This window comes from Oncorhynchus masou, chromosome 22, assembly GCF_036934945.1.
Source record: "Oncorhynchus masou masou isolate Uvic2021 chromosome 22, UVic_Omas_1.1, whole genome shotgun sequence".
In the NCBI taxonomy this organism is placed as follows: Eukaryota; Metazoa; Chordata; class Actinopteri; order Salmoniformes; family Salmonidae; genus Oncorhynchus; species Oncorhynchus masou.
In genome coordinates, this window is record NC_088233.1 from 47,637,428 (window position 1) to 47,658,082 (window position 20,655).

General features: G+C 41.0%; 1 protein-coding gene across 2 annotated transcripts; it reads right to left on the minus strand.

Annotated features, from left to right (window-relative positions):
• Positions 1-1,036: 1,036 nt before the first annotated feature.
• On the minus strand, positions 1,037-19,595 carry LOC135509598 (wee1-like protein kinase 1-B). Of its 2 annotated transcripts, none has more exons than XM_064930384.1 (9): positions 18,612-19,595; positions 17,344-17,555; positions 16,942-17,008; positions 16,580-16,752; positions 16,157-16,425; positions 15,104-15,291; positions 14,820-14,990; positions 3,981-4,126; positions 1,037-3,034 (listed from the first exon to the last, which is right to left on the minus strand). In XM_064930384.1, exons 1-9 carry the CDS (start codon positions 19,083-19,085, stop codon positions 2,896-2,898), a joined length of 1,839 nt encoding a protein of 612 aa, XP_064786456.1. In that variant the 5' UTR covers positions 19,086-19,595; the 3' UTR covers positions 1,037-2,895. The 2 variants fall into 2 exon arrangements, with proteins under 2 accessions (XP_064786456.1, XP_064786455.1); XM_064930383.1 differs by having other exon boundaries at positions 17,332-17,555.
• Positions 19,596-20,655: the final 1,060 nt, after the last annotated feature.

Here is a 20,655-nt window from a genome sequence, read left to right on the forward strand (position 1 = left end):
CCTCCACGCGTCTGTTCCAGCCGCTCATCTCAGCCTTGGCGAAATGCCAATTTTCTTTCTCTACTTTCTATAGAACAAACGTCATAGGCAACCAAAATTAATAATTAATGTATTTGTGTTATATTAAATATAGGGGAGGGAGTAAAATGTAGGCAAGCAATAAACATTTCAGAACTACTAGTCGAATAAGACATGGGAGATGAATTATGGCAGCGATTTATTTATAGTCTAATACACTTGAAACAAATAGCCAAACCATAAACTGCAGACATTACTAGTGCTCCTCCGGAGTCAAACCAACAAAAAAGAAAATGAAACAGCCTAACGTGATCAGAAATCTCAACTAGCAAGCAAGTCGCAGCTATGAAGAATTGAGGACGTACGCGTTAACGCTACGGGGGGGCACACAACACCGGTACCGCATACCCCCACTACTTATTTTGCCAGGACTCTGTACCAGACCATACCATTCCTTACTTTCACCCCTGACTAGTTATAAAACATGTATTTTTAATCTTCTAATTGTGTTGGTAACCAGTTTTATAATAGCAATAAAGCACCTCAGTCGTTTGTGGTATAGGGCCAATATACCACAGCTATGGGCAGTTCGTATACAAGGCAATGCCTGGATACAGCCCACAGCTGTGGAATATTGGCCATACACCACACCCCCTTGGGCCTTATTGCTTAATTATAAACCAGGTGGTTCGATCCATGACTGTATAACATGGTTATGCCAAACATTTACTTTTGCAGTTCTAAATAAGTTGTCCATTATACAAGGGCTGGGTCAAATCCTGGATGCTGATTGGTTAAAATTGCATTCAAGCCCGTGTCTATTCAACAAGCCCTGTTATGTCGTGCTTAAGAACAGCCCTTACCCATGGTATATTGGCCACATACCACACCTCCGCAGACCTTATCGCTTAAATATACAATAGGCAAGACCATAGCTTACCATTTTCCTGTTCGTGGTTTTATAGTACTTAAGGGGCATACACAGGTTTATGTAAAATAAAGTGAGATGAATGAAGAATGCATTTGATAAGAATTTATTAAAATAAAATACAGGCTATAAGTAATACCCTTTAGCAATGTTAAACAGGCTCCCTGCAGTGACAGTAAAATAATCGTCACAAAACAGGTGAACCTACAGAACAATGATTGTTTTAATGCAACACAGGCAGGGTTGGCAGCTATAAATGTACCAGTTGTAATTTTGGCAATGAAAGTAAAACATTTTTTAAAACAGGTTTGATACACACTCACACACTTTTCTTACATGTATTGCATGATCCATTTAGACTCAGAAGAGAAAAAAAAGTTTCTTCAAAAGTATATAATTATGGTACACAAAATATGATCACCTTAATAACAATGATTTAAAACGACCCCAATTGGAAAACAAAAATCCATCAACCCCCTTGAACACAGACAAACATGAATAGCAGCAGGTTGTGTGTGGCAAGTTCCCCCATTGCCTTCAAAGTGCTCTTAATTAAAAGCATGGTCAGATCCAGACCCTCGGATGGCTGACATCAGGCAGTAAGGTGCGCACATCTGTGGTCTGCTACATTCACACACTGAGAAGGGCTTCTCTGTGCCCCTATCCAACAAAGAGCAAGACTAGGCTTTCAAGGAAGTGCAGGGACTACAGTGGAGAGCCTTGCCAATCTACTTAGACTTGGGGCTGACGAAGAATAGGTACAGTAAGGAATGAGAAGTCCACCACCAGGATTATTGGTAATTTGATTGAAAGGGCCAAGTCTTCCTACAGAACTGACTGTTTGACAAGTCAGTACTGATTGAGTACGTCAAAGTCTCAGATTTTGACAAGAAAGGCCCACCCACAGCATTGAGACAGGGTAAAGTCCCCTGTGACCATTGGAAATGGGGCCCATTTGGCTGTACCGTTAGTACAGTGGTCACCAACCGGGCGAACGACTGGTCGATCTCCAAGGCATTCCTAGTAGAGCTCCAAACATTTCTGTAAAAAAAAAAACGATAAAGCCCTGCGTTCCTATTGTTCTTTATTTGTTTTGCGCTGTTGGCAGTAGGTGCACTTGATTCAGCAGCCATAGAGCCGGGAAGGCGACGTGTTCCCATGTCTGAAAGGTAGAACTCCACCTACCCGGCAGGCCCAGAGAGCAAATCAACAGCACCTATAGGCCTACCACTGGCCAATCAGATAGCTCAGATCACTGTCCGCTGTTTCATCGAACCATACTGTAAAAATAAACCTTGAACGCACACCAAAGTTGATACTGTGAGATTTCGGAAGTTTTAAAACCATGACTAGAGAAAACGAATACATCAAAGAGCTGTTGTTTTATGTTTAAGTTGTTATTCAGCACCGTCAACACTTCGCGCATGTTATGGCTTATAAAAATGTGGAACATTCTCCCTTCTTCCATTCATGCTGCAATGAACGAGTGCAGCAAAGTGTTCTGATAAGCTTGCCAAATTTACAGATTGTCTATTACCAGCATGATGATATACCACATTTAAAAATATACATAATTTCTAAATGGTCTGAGAACATTGGCAGGGCAATTCAAGCATAACCAATTTGCAGTGATAATGATTTGGGCCTATAGATTCCTGCACAAACCTCATTGTTACAGAAATGTTTTCAATTGGTTAATGTTGCATAGGCTTAATACGTTTTTAAGTTAAAAAATAAATTAAAATAAATTAAAAATAATAATAAATGTGCACAGAAAATCGCAGCTTGCATTTTGACCCAGAAAAGGTTGGTGACCACTGCCTTAAGTAGAATCCTTGCCACTTTTTTCGAACAGAATACGTAGTCGGAAACTCAAGATATTTGTTTTTAGTCCATGATCCAGCACCATTATTGCTCCCCACTCAGGGGGATCTGTGTTTGAGTCAGTCTCAGTAAATGTTCAGGCTCATTGAGCGGTTCATCTTCTTGCCGACGAGTCTGGAGGTTTTGGGGTCGGACTGGACAGTGGAGTGGGTCAGAACCTTCTCCTCAGCTGCAGTTTTGTCAATCTGGGCCTTCTTCAGCTCCCTGAGGAAAGCAATGTAGAACAGTTAGACAAACCCTGAATTAGGGATGCACATTTTTTGTAAATTCTGCTGCAGACTAACCGACCCTTATTAACCGGTAAAAACATTTCCCAAACAGTAAAATTAGGTGACAAACAGAAAATACTCTGCATGCATACAAGGAACTGACATGTTTCCTTAAAGAGTTTAATGGAAACATGCAACAATAGCAAGCCCATCGTCTTACATTCAAAAGGCTATAAAGCCTATTATTGAACATCAACTCCTGTAATGAAGCAGCTAATAAAATTTCATTTTCAAACATTTGCCAAAATGCAATAAGCGGGAAAACACCGTTTTAAACAATTCCCCTAATGTGAGTTGTGTTAGAAACTTACGAGGGGGAATCCAATAGCAACAACTAGGATGGGTTGCTAATATGACTAGGATTGTGCCTTTGGCTTCTGGACAACGAAAAAAAGTTGATATGAAAACCAATAGAACAGGAGAGAAATGCTGCTTAATGGCACAGGGAAGTCTCTATAAAATAATTCCCTCCACGTTGCTATGGTTGGATTTTGGCTAGGCTACTACAAAGCAAGGTAAGACGCCCCTCATTATTTGAAGTAAACCGTTCAGGTTTAAAACAATTATACTGCCTCAAGCTCTTACCGGTGGGGGGGGGGTGACACGCTGATAGCCTGCCTACCACTGACTATAGCCTATACACTCGAATGGAAAGCACACTTTAATTATGAGTCGCGATTAAGAAATATAAATATTAGCTATTTTTAAATATCGTGGCTATTTCCGCACCTCAAACTTGCCTCTGTAAGCCGATGTAAAAGCAAGAGCAAAAAAAAAAACAAGCTAACCACTGCCTTTAGTGTGTTGACAGAAACAGCAACCTTCCAGGAAAAACAGTCTGCTACAGTCGATCGTTGTTTCAAGTGCCATTCTGTACTTACTTCTGAAGCTGGGCGTTCTTGGACTTCTCTGCGTCGAGTTCCACACGGAGCAGGTCGGCACTCATTCTAGCTGCTGTCAACAGCACCGGGTGCTTGATGAGGTCAAAGGTGGACGGCCGCCTGGCGGGGTCAGGGTGGATCATCAGCTGCAGGGTGAAGGAGAAAAAAAAGATGAGTACTAAATAGGCTAAAACAATCCAGTGCACACTTCAAATATATAACATTGTTATCCCATGCACCGTATACGACAGGTGTAGACTTGAACGTGAATGCGCACTTCAAATTAACTGTATCCCTTTCAATATCACACAGCTTCATCAGTTTGTCTTACACAATGACAGTGAGCACCACTGAAAGGCAGTGGTACGGAAGTGTATAGGTAGAGAACGAATGATATGGATTTTTTGGGGCTGATACCAATAGCGATTTCCGGGTGTCAAGGAGGCCGATATTTTATAATCATTACATTTGAAGATTTTAATGACAACATTTCCCATGTATACAAGAAACATGGCTTTTCTCTGCGACTTTACTATTACACTTAGCTAACAGTAGAAAGTCATTCATGTTATTTATTACCTCTAAATATTAGTCTAGTATACAAATTAAGACATTTCAGATTGGAGGGTAATTAAATAAAATAGAGGATTCCGATTGACGCACTAAACCATTCAAGTCCAATGCTTTTTTCCCCCCTCCACCTTTCCGAGCAATTTGCATAATGTCACCAACGCTGCTGCGGTCATTCTCTGTGGCAATATGTTGTTCAAAGTGGCTAAGGAGGACGCATTAAAATGAGAGAAATCATATACTACTGGAAAAATATGCTACTGAAAATATTAGGGTATAAGGCTTTGCATCCAGTAGGATGAATCATGAAAGGAGCTGGTCTACGTTTCATTCAGTTGCACCCCAATTAACAAGAGAAGAAACACAAAACTTACACCAGTTGTCATTTCTCGCACATACGCTGAGCCTGCAACAATACCTTTGTTTCTATCGGATTAAAGAGATCAGACGCGAGGCTTGTTTTAGGAAACTTTCTGAATGGACATAGAGAATTAGTGAACTCATACACACACCCACCCACCAGAAAGGACCCATCAATCAAAGCCGCCTGCAGCGTATCCCACTCAGACACATAAGCAAATCACATTTCTCCTTTCCCAAAATTGTATTAACCTTGCCTTAACTTCAAATTAGGGATGGGTGGTATACTGTATTTTACTGTAACTTGCATGGCCCAGTTTGAGATTTTACTTTGCCTTCTATAACAGTATTTCATTGTTTGGTTTGTTAAATGTAAAAGACAACTCCGGCAGGTATAACGTCCGTTGTTATAGTTTAATTGTTTGCTACGAGTCATCTCCTTCTCCTGCATGCCATTAACCACACCAAGCCCTGCCGTCACTCAAGGAGAGAGCATTTCGACCATGGAGTCACAAGCACTCCTCATGCTTTTTGCACACCCTGTATATAGACTTTATCTTGGCCAGGTCACAGTTGCAAATGAGAACTTGTTCTCAACTAGCCTACCTGGTTAAATAAAGGTTAAATAAAAATATGCATGGTTAGATGGATGTAACAATGTTAGTGACATGCTGCTTTCCACAAGCATTCTATAAATTACCAGTTAGTGTATCTGCTAGTTTGTTTTTTCTTAACAAGGTGCTGCTAAAATAATTTGTTAACTGCTAATGCTAATTGTTATTTAGCTTGCTAAGTGTTTTTTTTGCTTTGTTATTATGAGGTAGTGTGTAGATTGATGAAGGAAAAAAACTTTTTTTCAGCAGGGAGGAGAGAGACAATGAGTGCTTGTCACACAGTCACTTGGTGTAATATATATTTTTTATCACAGTGCATTAAGGCTGAGCCCAGCACAATCAGATCAATTGCTGTCAGATGCCCATATCATTTGTGTTTCAGTGCTTGATTTGATTAACATATAGGATGTGTACAGTTGAAGTCGGAAGTTTAAATAAACCTTAGCCAAATACATTTAAACTCAGTTTCACAATTCCTGACATTTAATCCCAGTAAAAATTCCCTGTCAAAGGTCAGTTAGGATCACCACTTTATTTTAAGAATGTGAAATGTCAGAATAATAGTAGAGAGAATTATTTATTCCAGCTTTTATTTCTTTCATCACATTCCCAGTGGGTCAGAAGTTTACATGCACTCAGTTAGGAATTGGTAGCATTTGCCTTTAAAATTGGGTCAAACATTGGATAGCCTTCCACAAGCTTCCCACAATAAGTTAGGTGAATTTTGCACCATTCCTCCTAACAGAGCTGGTGTAAGTGAGTCCGGTTTGTAGGCCTCCTCGCTCGCACACGGTTTTTTAAGCCCACAAATTTTCTATAGGATTGTGGTCAGGGCTTTGTGATGGCCACTCCAATACCTTGACTTTGTTGTCCTTAAGCCATTTTCCCACAACTTTGGAAGTATGCTTGGGGACAATGTCCATTTGGAAGACCCATTTGCGATGAAGCTTCAACTTCCTGACTGATGTCTTGAGATGTTGCTTCAATATATCCACAATTTTCAATTCCTCATGATGCCATCTATTTTGTGAAGTGCATCAGTGCCTCCTGCAGCAAAGCACCCCTACAACATGATGCTGCCACCCACGTGCTTCACAGTTGGGATGGTGTTCTTCGGCTTGCAAGCCTCCCCTTTTTCCTCCAAACATAACGATGGTCATAATGCTAAAACAGTTCTATTTTTGTTTCATCAGACCAGAGAACATTTCTCCAAAAAGCACGATCTTTGTCCGTATGTGCAGTTGCAAACCGTAGTCTGGCTTTTTTAATGGCGGTTTTGGAGCAGTGGCTTCTTCCTTACTGAGCGGCATTTCAGGTTATGTCGATATAGGACTCGTTTTACTGTGGATATAGATACTTTTGTACCCGTATCCTCCAGCATCTTTACAAGGTCCTTTGCTGTTGTTCTGGGATTGATGTGCACTTTTTGCACCAAAGTACATTTATCTCTAGGAGACAGAAAGCATCTCCTCTCTGAGCGGTATGACTGCTGCGTGGTCCCATGGTGTTTATACTTGCGTACTATTGTTTGTACAGATTAACGTGGTAGCTTCAGGCGTTTGGAAATTTCTCCCAATGATGAACCAGACTTGTGGAGGTCTACAATTTTATTTCTGAGGTCTTGGCTGATTTCTTTTGATTTTTCCATGATGTCAAGCAAAGAGGCACGGAGTTTGAAGGTAGGCCTTGAAATACATCCACAGGTACATCTCCAATCGACTCAAATGATGTCAATTAGCCTATCAGAAGCTTCTAAAGCCATGACATTTTCTGGAATTTTCCAAGCTGTTTAAAGGCACAGTCAACTTAGTGTACTTAAACTTCTGACCCACTGGAATTGTGATACAGCGAATTATAAGTGAAATAATCTGTCAAACAATTGCTGGAAAAAGTACTTGTGTCATGCACAAAGTAGATGTCCTAACCGACTTGCCAAAACTATAGTTTGTTAACAAGAAATTTGTGGAGTGGTTGAAAAACGAGTTAATAATGACTCCAACCTAACTTCTGACTTCAACTGTATATATATATATGAATAAATTTTTTTTTTAAATTCAACCGATTGAACAGACGACTCTTGGTCGACCAAGATTTTTTTTGTCGAGGACAGCCCTAATGGAAATGATAATATAAGTGCAGGAAATGCAGAAATTCATGTAAATGCATAAAATTACTTTTGTTTGGAATTGGATTGAATAGTACAAATTAGGGGTGACAAACATTTCATGGAGGGCCTAGTGTCTGCGGGTTTTTGTTTTTTTCCCTTCAATTAAGACCTAGACACCCAGGTGAGGAGTTCTTTTATGAATTAAGGTCACTAATTACTAATCAAGTACAAGTGAGGAGCGAAAACCCGCAGACACTTGGCCCTCCGTGGAATGAGATTTACACGTGGTATAAATAGAGAAAGCCCCTTTGAAATCACTTAAAATTGGGTCTCCTTGGTAGCGAGTAGCAGGCTGAGTGGCGGGCTAAGGCACTGCATTAGCGTTGCGGTGTCACTATGGCCTGGGGTTCAATCTCCGGGAGTCCCATAGAGCGGCGCACAATTGGCCCAGCATCGGCTGGGGGGGGCCTTTACTTGGCTCATCACGCTCTAGCGACTCCCTGTGGCGGGCCAGGCACCTGCAGGCAAAATTTGGTAATCAGTTGAACAGCGTTTCCTCCGACACATTGGTGCAGCTGGCTTCCAGGGTAAGCGATCGGGTGTTAACTTCTTCGATATAGGGGGCGCTCTTAATTTTTGGATAAAAAAAACGTTCCCTTTTAAACAAGATATTTTGTCACGAAAAGATGCTCGACTATGCATATAATTGACATCTTTGGAAAGAAAACACTGACGTTTCCAAAAATGCAAAGATATTATCTGTGAGTGCCACAGAACTGATGCTACAGGCGAAACCACGATGAAATTTCAAACAGGAAATGGCCCAGATTTGAGGGCGCTGTGTTCCAATGTCTCCTTATATGGCTGTGAATGCTCCAGGAATGAGCCTACACTTTGTTGTGTCCCCAAGGTGTCTGCAGCATTGTGACGTATTTGTAGGCATATCATTGGAAGATTGACCATAAGAAACTACATTTACCAGGTGCCCGCTTGGTGTCCTCTGTCGAAATTACTGCGTAATCTCCAGCTGCGTGCATTTGACCATTTGCTTCAGAGGAGAAAGTCAACTGCCACGAATGATTTATCATCGATAGATATGTGAAAAACACCTTGAGGATTGATTCTAAACAACGTTTGCCATGTTTGTCGATATTATGGAGTTAATTTGGAAAAAAGTTTGGCGTTGTAATGACTGTATTTTCTGGGGTTTTTCTTAGCCAAACGTGATGAACAAAACGGAGCGATTTCTCCTAGCCATACACAAATAATATTTTTGAAAAAACTGAACATTTGCTATCTAACAGAGTCTCCTCATTGAAAACATCCAAAGTTCTTCAAAGGTAAATGATTTTATTTGAATGCTTTTCTTGTTTGTGAAAATGTTGCCTGCTGAATGCTAGGCTTAATGCTATGCTATCTATCAATACTCTTACACAAATGCTTGTGTAGCAATGGTTGAAAAGCATATTTTGAAAATCTGAGATGACAGTGTTGTTAACAAAAGGCTAAGCTTGTGAGTGAATAGATTTTTCATTTCATTTGCGATTTTCATGAATAGTTAACGTTGCGTTATGCTAACGAGCTTGAGGCTATGATTACGCTCCCGGATACGGGATTGCTCGACGCAAGAAGTTAAGGAGCGCAGCTTGGCGGGTCATGTTTCAGAGGACACGTCTCGACCTTCTCCTCTCCCGAGCCCGTTGGGGAGTTGCAGCAATGAGACATAATTAGAGATGCACCGATATGACATTTGTGGCTGATACCGATATCCAATATTTTTTTTGCCCAAAAACCCTGATGCCGATATTTTTTTAGCAGCCTTAAGCATTCTAGTACAGTTAAATAGTTGAAACACACACGGACCCAAAATTATTTTGTTGGCATTTACGCATGTCCCCATTACCAGTAAAACATAATCAAAACCTATTTCTTTCATTATACTTGCTGTGCCGTTTCGTTGTTCAGTCGTTTCATTCTCAAACAGGATTTCATCATACATGTCAAGCAGTGAAGTTTCAGCTCTGTCTGTCCGTGGCCTCTTCCTCTGTGCACACTGTCACTTGGGCTGGGCGATATGGCCAAAATATCACGGTACTTACATTTTTTGTGTGTTTTTAATTAAATAAAAGTAGTATGGTATTTTTAGTTTTTGAATAATTACAGGTCTACATTTGCTTTATGAGTAGTGAGTGATCCTAGGGTGGCAACACATACATTAAGTGATTTCAATGACTCTCTTTCTCCATTCTGATTGTTTTATACTGTTCAATTCAACCAAAACAAAATTTCAGCACTGATCATTTCTGCATTTCCTGCACTTAATTGCAGTGGTGGAAAAAGTACCCAGTTGTCATACTTGAGTAAAAGATACGTTAATAGAAAATGACTCGGGTTTGGTTAAATATACTTAAGTATCAAAAGTAAATGTAATTGATCAAATGTACTAAGTATCAAATAATTTCCAATTCCTTATATTAAGCAAACCAGATGGCACCATTTTCTTGTTTTTTATTTTATTTACATATAGCCAGGGGCACACCAACACTCAGACATAATATACAAACAAAGCATTTGCGTTTAGTGAGTCCGCCAGATCAGAGGCAATAGATGACCAGGGATCTTCGCTTGACAAGTGCGTGAATTGGACCATTTTCATATAGAGTCCTTTTAGGTGTCAGGGAAAATGGAGTAAAAAGTACAATATTTTCTTTAGGAATGTAAGTGAAGTAAAAGTTGTCAAAAATAAAAATAGTAAAAGATACCAAAAAACACAACAAGTAAAAATACCTTCAAGTACTACACACCACTGGTCATTTGAGAATTTCCACACTGCCACAATATGGGGAAATAACCTAGGACTTCCTTTTAACCAAATGTTGCAATTGCGATTAGACTTGCGAATTAAAGCAACTGTTGGAATCCTGGAAATAAAATTACTATTCTAATTCATGGTTAGAATATAATAGTGGGCACTTTGAACACAGTGTTGTTTGAGATGACAACTAGTTAAAATGGTGTCATTATAGAACGCTAGTAGATTTATATTAAGAAGCAAAGTGAAAACAGCATTGTCGTCATCAACATTGTTGCATGTGCTGCATTGACCAATCAGACTGAACGCAAGTGCCTCATGGTTGAGGAACATCAAATGCGCTCCTTGAGTGACAGGGGGCGTGGCTAGGTCTGTGTGGAAAGTAGCACGGCGAGAAAGAGCGGAGAGAGATGACTCAAGTAGCGAAGTAAACTATAAAAATGTATATTACACATGGCGTATCACATTTAACAAACCAAACATTCAAATACCAGTATAGAAGGTAAAGTAAAAACCCAAACCGATCCCTTCATCTATACTGGTATATCATAATATACGGTATCCCTCCCAGCCCTAAATGTCATTGTGTCCATTTCCATCTTGCCCAGCTGTGTAACATTTCACGTCAACTCGGTTTCTTGTCTACATTGAAGTAGCGGTCCTTGTACCTAGAGTTAAGCATGGTGGCGACACAGAGGCTCAGAATGCAACCGAATCGCTTGTTCACAGCCTCTAGTACAGTACTTTTGCAAGTTAACTGTTGACAGACCGTGGGGTTTTGTTGAGCAGGCATTTCAATTCCATGACAGAGGGTATCACGTCTGCTGTAGACGCAGTTGATGACCTTATTTCTCGATTCAGTTGTTCGAATAGAGCTAGGTGTGTGTTCATGGTTTCAATGAGAGTCCACTGGTTTGTACCGATTGTTGCAGGTAACTCAGTCGGCTGCGTACAAGCCAATTACTCGTTTTTGTTCCAGAAGGCTCTCCATCATGGAACAAGTACTATTCCAACTGGTGGAAATGTCTTGCCTTTTCGTTGTCACTCGAAGCCGCTCCTGTATTGCTTGCAGGCTATGCTAGCGGTGAGTGTAAAAATAAAAAAATGACCCACTATCTTCCTACCGGTTGCCACTGTGTCAGATGGGTTAAATCACCTTAGTTCACAGCCAAACGCAGCCAAGTGCAGCGTGTGTGCTATGCACGGCAAACTGGCATCTCCGCATTCTTCCAAAGCCTTTGTCATGTTAAGTGCATTATCTCGTAGCACAGCGTGTACTTTGTTCTTGAGGATTTTCCTAGTTTCAAACATGCTCTCAAATGCCATTGAAATGGCAACAGCAGAATAAGAACCAGCCCATTCTTGAGCGTGCAATAACGGCTTTGTCAGTCGAAGCTAATAGCAGTGACGCCCATAGCAAGTAGGTCATGGATGTGCGTTTCAACAATACTGTGTAACTCCAGAAGGGGAACATCTGAAAAAGTGGCTACTTGGTAGAGTGTACTGGGGCTCGACCAGTCAGCAAAAGCCAACATAATCCACGACAGAGAACAGTTGCAATGAAATCCATTATCTTGGCGTTAATGGCTTTCGTCTTTGAGTTGTCTCGCGGAAAAATGTTCTTACTCTTTCAAAATGACTGCTCGACTTGAACTTGTTGGAAGTGCGCTTAGTTTTTTTCTGCTTTTGTTCGAAGTCGCTGAACGTCTGGGGGTGATGCAGTCTCAAATTACAAATTACTAGGTTTGTGGTATGGGTGGCAATGTTGACACATTTTCATTTGAGTGAGTTATCAGTGGCACCACTTACTGATAAGGGTGAACTTCAGCCTAACCTTTTTTTCCACCTCTGTATTTTAGGGTTTCCTATAGCACAGGTGGTCGCCTAGATTCCCTTTAGCAGGCCTATAATATATAGCCGAATATATTCAATTCAAACGTACACGTTGTTCTTCACTGTTCCCTTTTTGCGCAATCCACGCATCTCCGCTGGCAAATCTCTTCAACGAGTAGCCTATACGGTGCTTTCGGAAAGTATTCAGACCCCTTGACTTTTCAACGTTGTCACGTTACAGCCTTATTCTAAAATGGATTACATATCGTGTCCCCCCTCAATCTACACACAACACCCCATAATGACAAACCAAAAACTGGTTTGTCCTTTAGGTGCCTTTTGGCAAAGTCCAAGCAGGCTGTCATGTGCCTTTTACTGAGGAGTGGCTTCCGTCTGGCCACTACCACAAAGGCCTGATTTGTGAAGTGCTGCAGAGATGGTTGTCCTTCTGGAAGGTTCTCCCATCTCCACAGAGGATCTCTAGAGCTCTGTCAGAGTGACCATCGGGTTCTTGGTCACCTCCCTGAACAAGGCCCTTCACTGATTGCTCAGTTTGGCCTAGCCAGCTCTAGGGAAAAGTCTTGGTGGTTCCAAACTTCTTCCATTTAAGAATGATGGAGGCCAATGTGTTCTTGGGGACCTTCAATGCTGACATTTTTCAGTACCATTCCCCAGATCTGTGCCTCTAAAAACCTGTTTTTGCTTTGTCATTATAGGGTGTTGTGTGTAGATTGATGAGAAAAATGTATTTAATACATTATCAAATAAAGCTGTAACGTAACAAAATATGGAAAAACTCAAGGGGTCTGAATACTTTCCGAATGGATATAGACAAACAGCAATATAGTTTGAAACTTATTTGTGATGTGATCACATTGGCCAAATTGATACAGTGCTGCATTGCAAACGTTAAAAAAAATGGCCCTGTTAGTGGCAGTGTATCAGATCATTTATATTGGTCAACAACTTATTTTCACATGTGAAAAGACGGGCAAAAATAAATAAAAAAATCAAACCTGTTCCCGAATCAATAATTGACGTATTGTGGCAGGACGATACTTCGCAATTGGTGTGAACAGAGTTTTAAACAAGACATTCTAGTATTTATTTCGGACGAAAAGAAGCCTTTTGTTTTCAAAGTTAATCAAAAAATAAACCATGAAAGTCAGCCCATTTAAAACGGTTTTGACCCTTAATTTATTTCATGGCAGTCTCCATCCATAACCGTCAGTTACACAGTTATTCAATTACCGCCACTGCCCTACATGGGTGCTCTAGTTCCTCAACGGCAAAGCTAGGAGCTCCAGAAAAGTACCTTTATAGTTGACGACTCTCCTTGAGTCATAAAAGTGCATTGAAATTGCTTAAGAACTGTGCACACTTTGGAGAGAGGTGTGTGTGGCCAATTGGAGACACCAGTTAGTCAAATTCCTCAAACCCTTGAGATTTTTTGGGTCTTACGTTGCGCCTACCCTACCCTACATTTTCCAGGAATAGGCTTATGTTAGTGAATTTATCCAGAGTTTCAGATTTCGTATCAACAAATGCAGCAGTAAATGTAAAATGCACATAGAATCAACAGTATAATGTTAGGACTTGGTCTCGTGTCAGGTGAACTGTTGTGTCCTCAGCTTTGGTCTAATAATGTTCCCATAATCCCCAAACTGTTCTCTTTCAATTGCTACCATGGTTATGCATATGCGTTTCATATTTCTTCTGTAAGAAACAATTCAATTTAGCCCTATCCATATAGGCCCATTCCCACAAGTGTAAAGGATTAATGAATACATTTTTAAAAGAAACAATAGGTTTCACTTTGTTTTTACCAATCTAACTACATAACATAATGGTAAAGCTCTCGATAAACTGGGTAAATCAAGATGGCATAGGCCTACTCACAATACAGGTGAAGGCATATTCAACAAGTGTGTGAGCATGCTTTGAGGTATTGAGCTTGCTTTGGCGTATTTCAGTGGAGTCTGTAGTGCTACAGATGACAAGCGATCCGTTGTCCTTCCATTTTGGGACTTGCATTAGCCTACTGATCAACAACATTTGTATAGAAGCAGCCTAATCTCTTCTTTCATAAAAAGGTGAACTGTCTCTAAAACTGGAGCAGACCGGTCACTCAAGGCACTCCTCTCACATGCAACAGTTCCTCAAGAAAGAAAAAGCAATTTAAACCAGTGAACGGTTTTGGACACAATCATCTTGCTTTGAATATTAAAACAAATAAACTTTTAGGAGAGTGAACTGCCGTTAGCTTCAGCTGTAAGCTAGCAGGCAAAGTTATGCTAGCTGAATGCAACCCATTTTGCTAGCTAGCAAAGTTATGCTAGCTAGCGAGACAGTTAAGACCTGTAGCCTGTATATGGACATTTTACCAAACAGTAAATTAATGATCACGTGTTATTATTCAAGTGTGCTTAAGCCAGGCGCTCCCAAACACAAGCCAACCTATATGCAACAGTGCACTCGCTCTAAATGGACTTCCAGCTGCGCAGGGCCGATTAGACTAGGAAAGGCTATAATATAGTTCTTACCTTGAGTAGACTCAGGAATTGCTGAGAGAGAACTTGTGGGATGGGTGGAAGTTTTCCCTGACGGATCTGGTGCCACTTGTCCCCATTGCTGGGCATAGGCTCCGCCCCAGAGGCACTGATCACAGTCAGCGCCAGGGAAAAGACGTCTGCCTTTGTCAAGTTACTGTAGTCCTGGGAGAAAAGATTGACGTGATTAGGAAAGCTGTAGAGAACCATTTTAATGATAAAATACTACACTTTAGCCAGGGAGAATCTGTTAAGTTTCTCCTGGAGAGAACACTCACCTCTTGAAGGACTTCGTTTGCCAGGAACCTGCTGTCGCCTTCCTCAACTTGAGGATTGTTTAACCTAGTCACGTGGCCAAGGTCACCTATTTTGTACACGACACTGGTGGTCAGTCCATCCTTTTCGTCCTCCTCGTCACACGCGTCTACTACACTACCAACCGTCTTGCGTGAAATAAAAATATTGCCTGAAAGAGACAATACGCAAATTAGTTTTCTAACCAGGTTTCCATCCAACGTGTGGTTCTGCTACTATAACTCGTTGAGAAAAGCATGCATTTATTAGGCTACAGATTGAATAAAGGATGATGATCGTCACAGGGTGGTGAAAGTGCAGGGTGATGATCTTGATGTTCCTTTCCAATAAATATTAAGGGTCTTATTAGGGTGACAATCAGACGCTTGGCTGCCGTTTGACAAACAAAAATAATCTCGCTATTTTGTCCCATCATAATAATAATCTCATGTAGTAAACTATACGTGAGCTCTCGCCAACAATGTACAGATAGCATTGTTGGCTAGAAGCGCACGTACCAATACCAGAGTGGTCTCACTCGCTTTATAACGCAAAAAACAGATTGTGACAAAACCATCAGTAGAATTGAAAATGTGATAAACCCATTTAACTTGTATTTTTTTGTGTGTTTACATGGTAATTTAACACCAAAAAAGTATTTGTGCACTACATCATCACGCACAGCCTTTTATCTGCAACAAGTCAATTTGATGGAAACACATGTCTGGTGGGAAAACGAGTATATTGTTTTTATGCAGATTTTTGAATAATAGCATGAAAATCTGTTGCCAATTGGACGGAAACTAGCCAATGACTAAGACATAAACACGTCAAACAGATTGCATTAAGCATTGAATTAGGGATGTGTTTCACAAGATTTCCTGCTGTAAAAAAAATGTAACTTGAAAACAATTTGACACGAGCAAGAGCAGTGTGCTGGTTTCTCTTATTTGCTGTTAAAAAGTTAAACAATTTGTTTTACTTCCAATTCACCTCCTGATACAAAAGGTTCATGCTTTCCCCTCAGTGGTACTTACTAGGCTTGATGTCCATGTGGACCAGCGAGGACGAGTGGATGTACTTGAGGCCGCGCGTCACCTGCAGCAGAAGGCCCTTCAACTCCAGCTCCGATAGGAAGCCGAGCCGCCGGTAGTTCTTGGCCGTGACGTCCGAGAGGGTGCCGGCGTTGCAGTACTCATTCTGGATGAGCATGCGGTCATCCTCAGCCCAGGCCGAGTAGTAGCGTACCACGTGAGGGTGCTGGCCCAGCACGGCGTGGGCATACACCTCCCGGAGGGCGTTCTGCCTATGGTGGGAGGAGGGAAGTACAGATGTGGGAAGATTGAGCATTTCTTCAAGTTTGATGTTTACCGTGCCTATGAGATCTCGCTACTGCCAGCTTTAAGTCTCGAGACGGACTTCAGCAAGTGTCCATGTGCAATAGATCAACTCCAACTTACTCATCCACAGAGCCGACCAGGGGCTTCTTTGAACACTTGATAGCGTACACGCAGCCATCCAATCTTTTCACACACTTGAAGACTGCACCATACTCCCCACAGCCGATCTTCTCCAGCTCGTGGAACTCTGAGGCATACCTGGAATTCATGTTGCTCTCCATCATGGTTATTCTCTGAGGATAGAGAGTGAATAGAAAATCATATTAATCCAAATAATATATAGTTACACCATGTTATCGTTAACTCACAATAGACTATTTAACTGCATACACGCAAATGCACATCAGGTTGAGAGCTTTGCTGATGGGATAAAATAACATGACCACAATGCTGCAAAGAAATCAGGACAAGAAAATAACTACCTTTGGTGGGAAAAGGACCTCTTCCTCTGTTTCAGCATCACTCACCTCCATGTCCTCACCACAGGAGCTGAATAAGACGAGACAGAGCTTGTTAGCGCACATTCTACACACCAACAGCAGAGTTCATTAGTGACCATGATGGGGTCTTGGTTTCCTGCCAGACTTTTGCCGTACTCATGATTGTCAACGGATTTAACGAACCAGGCTAGAAATAACAATGGGCTACAATCTGTGTCCCGACATACAAACACATTCAGGTATCACGTAATAAGATAAAAACACAAGTGTTAAATTATTGTCTATTGAAAATTGGACTAAGTTATATTGCTAGATAATCCAATACTTAGTTGGGAAAAAATGAAGTCAGTCCTACATTCTAACAATGCTTACTGAGTGACATACTCGTTACAGTGTGCCCTCTTTCTGCTGTTCCTGTGTTGAGTTGTAGACTGGATGAGGAGGGATTCGGGGGTGAAGGGGTTGATGTTGACCAAAGGGGTCTGGCTTCTCCTGCTGTCCGGACCAGGTTTTCCTGTGGATTCTACATTCCCGAAGAGGGCTACTCTCCTACTTGAGGACACTGAGCTGGCAGTTCTGGCTTTGTTCAGCAAACTCTGCAAATGACATAATTAACATATTCAAGACATGTCGAGACACTTAGACAAGCCTTTTGATAAAGTTAAAATACCCTTAAAGAATTGAAATAACATAATCACATATAAATAACTAATTGAGTAAAGTTGAAGGGAAATTGAAGTGAAAATCAAAATATGCCTTTCAATGTAAATACTGATGTCTGATTTGGAATCTGACTGACAAGATACACAGTGGGGCAAAAAAGTATTCAGTCAGCCACCAATTGTGCAAGTTCTCCCACTTAAAAAGATGAGAGGCCTGTAATTTATCATAGGTACACTTCAACTATGACAGACCAAATGAGAAAAAAAATTCCAGAAAAATCACATTGTAGCCTACTTCCTGAAGTGATTTGTTTGACAAAAATCAGATGAAAACATCACAACACCAATGATACGCAAAACAGCCTGTGCAGCAAAAAACACCAGTAAATGGGATAATATGTTTACATGCAACAGTATCCCAGCTAAGATCAGCATCTCAGGCATATTATTCGGGTTTTGCATATCTGGGACAAGCTTCTTCGGGTTATTGTAAACAGGATATGATGTTCATACATGTCAGCTCAAAACAGAATATAACGGGATATGTGTGTGTATGTAAACGTGGTCAATGAGGCTGACTGACTGTTGTGTATGTAATTGTACACCACTACAAAAGTGGGTTCTTTCGAAAGCTAGTGGTTTTATTTTCTTACTTTCTATAAAGAGAGTGGCAATTGGTGCAAAAATCATGCATTTCATGAAATGTATATTAGAAAATGCATAAACTGGCAAACATTGCTACTCCAACGTTAATGCAATATAAATAGTTACATCTTCCTTACTACAAGGGTGGCACATGGTGCACAAATCATATCAGAAAAATATATTCTTGAAAATATCAGAAAATGCATAAAATGGCTACTACTAGTTACTCCATAAAAGATAGCTAGCGTTAGCTACATTGCACCAAGTTGTCAAAACAATATTAGCCAATAATAGTGGGTATGCTTCTTATAGGTTGCAGGTTTTCTGCATGAAAAGTTATCTAACCTTTGGTGTGTGTGGAGTATGAAAAAGGAGTAGTTTTTTGAAGGTTTTGTGTGGCGGTGTGTCGGGGCAGTCTGGAATAGGTGAGCTCGAGCAGTCCCCGTCTTCCTGAATGCATGACCGCTCCGGTGAACTCCCGTACACCCGAGAGTTTTTCCGTGGTGACGCCGGGGAGCCTTTCAAGGAAATAACGCTACTGGGGGACTGAAGGTGAGGCGGATGACTGAATCCTTCGCCCCACCGTTCCACATCATCCGCAGTCCGATTCAAAGGGCTGTCGTCCTCCAGTCGTTTAATATCGACACTGTCCAGTCGCATTGGAGGGTCAATTTCTGTAAAACCCGATACGTCTCCTGTACTGTTGCCGTCATCAATCCGGGCGTCTTCTTCATCGTTCGGTGCAAACAGTAACTTTTGACCTATTGGTCGGGCGTTGGGAGATACATTTCCATGACGACGATAACTGTAACGCTGCATTTTTTCATTTAAACCCTGGCTATCACTTCTTTAAAAAGTGGGTTGTTTGTATTTAGCTAACAAAACAATTGTAACCAACTCGACTGTTATCTGATCCGCGTAAATTACTATGCAACTATAACGTTAGCTAGCTAAATGATCTACCCACCAGTATATCACAATCCGATTATTAGCGTGTGATAAAGAGTCACTGTGCACCAGAAAAGTCAAGAACCCGACGTCGGCTAGCCGCGCAGCAAAATTGACATTAGCTAGCAAGCTACAGTAAATGAGCTACTGCAGCAAACTAGAAGTATGGCAAAAAGTAAACACACTTGCTCAGAGATCTCCTAGACCTTACATTCCGAACACTTTGCCATTAACTTCACTTGATGTATCGCACATTTTACATAACTAGCAAGCCTATGTTCACTGATAAATTTGCTCCGAATACGTGTATATACATTTCTACGTTCGTTAATATAAATCTATCTAGACGCCCATGCCGTGGCCACTCCTACTAGCTAACGTTACAAGCACAGATAACACAATGAGACAGATATTTCACTGGATGTATAAATGTGAAGCATCCGTTTTTCGGTTCCACTCACTACCAAATATGGTAGTGAGAGGAAGTACACTTGGAGAAGTGGAAACAAGATGGGTTTTGGCCGAAATTCTCCAAATAGTTTTCTGTTACTAAAACTCCAATGTGTTATGAACAAGGGTGGAATACGTTTTGTAGACCTTAGCCTTTACAAAAGTGTTTCAAATGGCGCTGTTGGGGGGGAGGGGGTAATTGCATATGCCCACTTCCCAGAGTAGGCGTTCCCTAACGGAAATATGCAGTTATATACTTGCACGCGCCAATAGGGTATCGCGAGCGCGTGTTTGTCTCTTCCCACCTCTTTGCTTGTTCTACCCACGATGACTCATTTGTTCCAATTGGAAACGAAAAGTTGTGGTCTCTTGGTTTAGTTATAAAAATCTTTGTTAACCAATTATTTTAGCTACGGCAGAAAATAGCCGCGCGGCAAAGCAACTCCTTGTCCAGAAACAGTAACCCCCCAAAAATAATCGGCTATTTTAAAACATTACAAACTAGAAAAAATGTATTTTCTAGCAAGCTATGTTTACAAAAAATGTTTTAATGTTCCTCATATCACGCGCATCGTGCAGTACTTCCCCGCGACCGTTGAGATGACCTACTCATCAGCCAATGGGTGCGACCCATGAGTTTTCAAAAGATGAGCGTTCCGGTGTGTGTAACCAAAGATGAGGTAATATTTTGGCTGGCTGGCAGGCTGGCTGGCTGGCTGGCTGGCTGGCTGGCTGGCAGGCAGGCAGGCAGGCCCATCTCTAGCCAATGAGCAACATGGTTTGAGAGCATATCGGATTATTCTGTAAATCCGAGCTCTCCCTTTAGTATGATATGTTACATTTTCTATGTATTCATTTTTGCATGTCCATCATCCGTTTTGTATAATATGTTACAAATTTGCAAACGTACAATACGTTACAATCTTAGGATATATGTTACAAATGTAAAAATCTACCAGCCACTCAGCCCAAATATTTTTTGTGTGCTAAA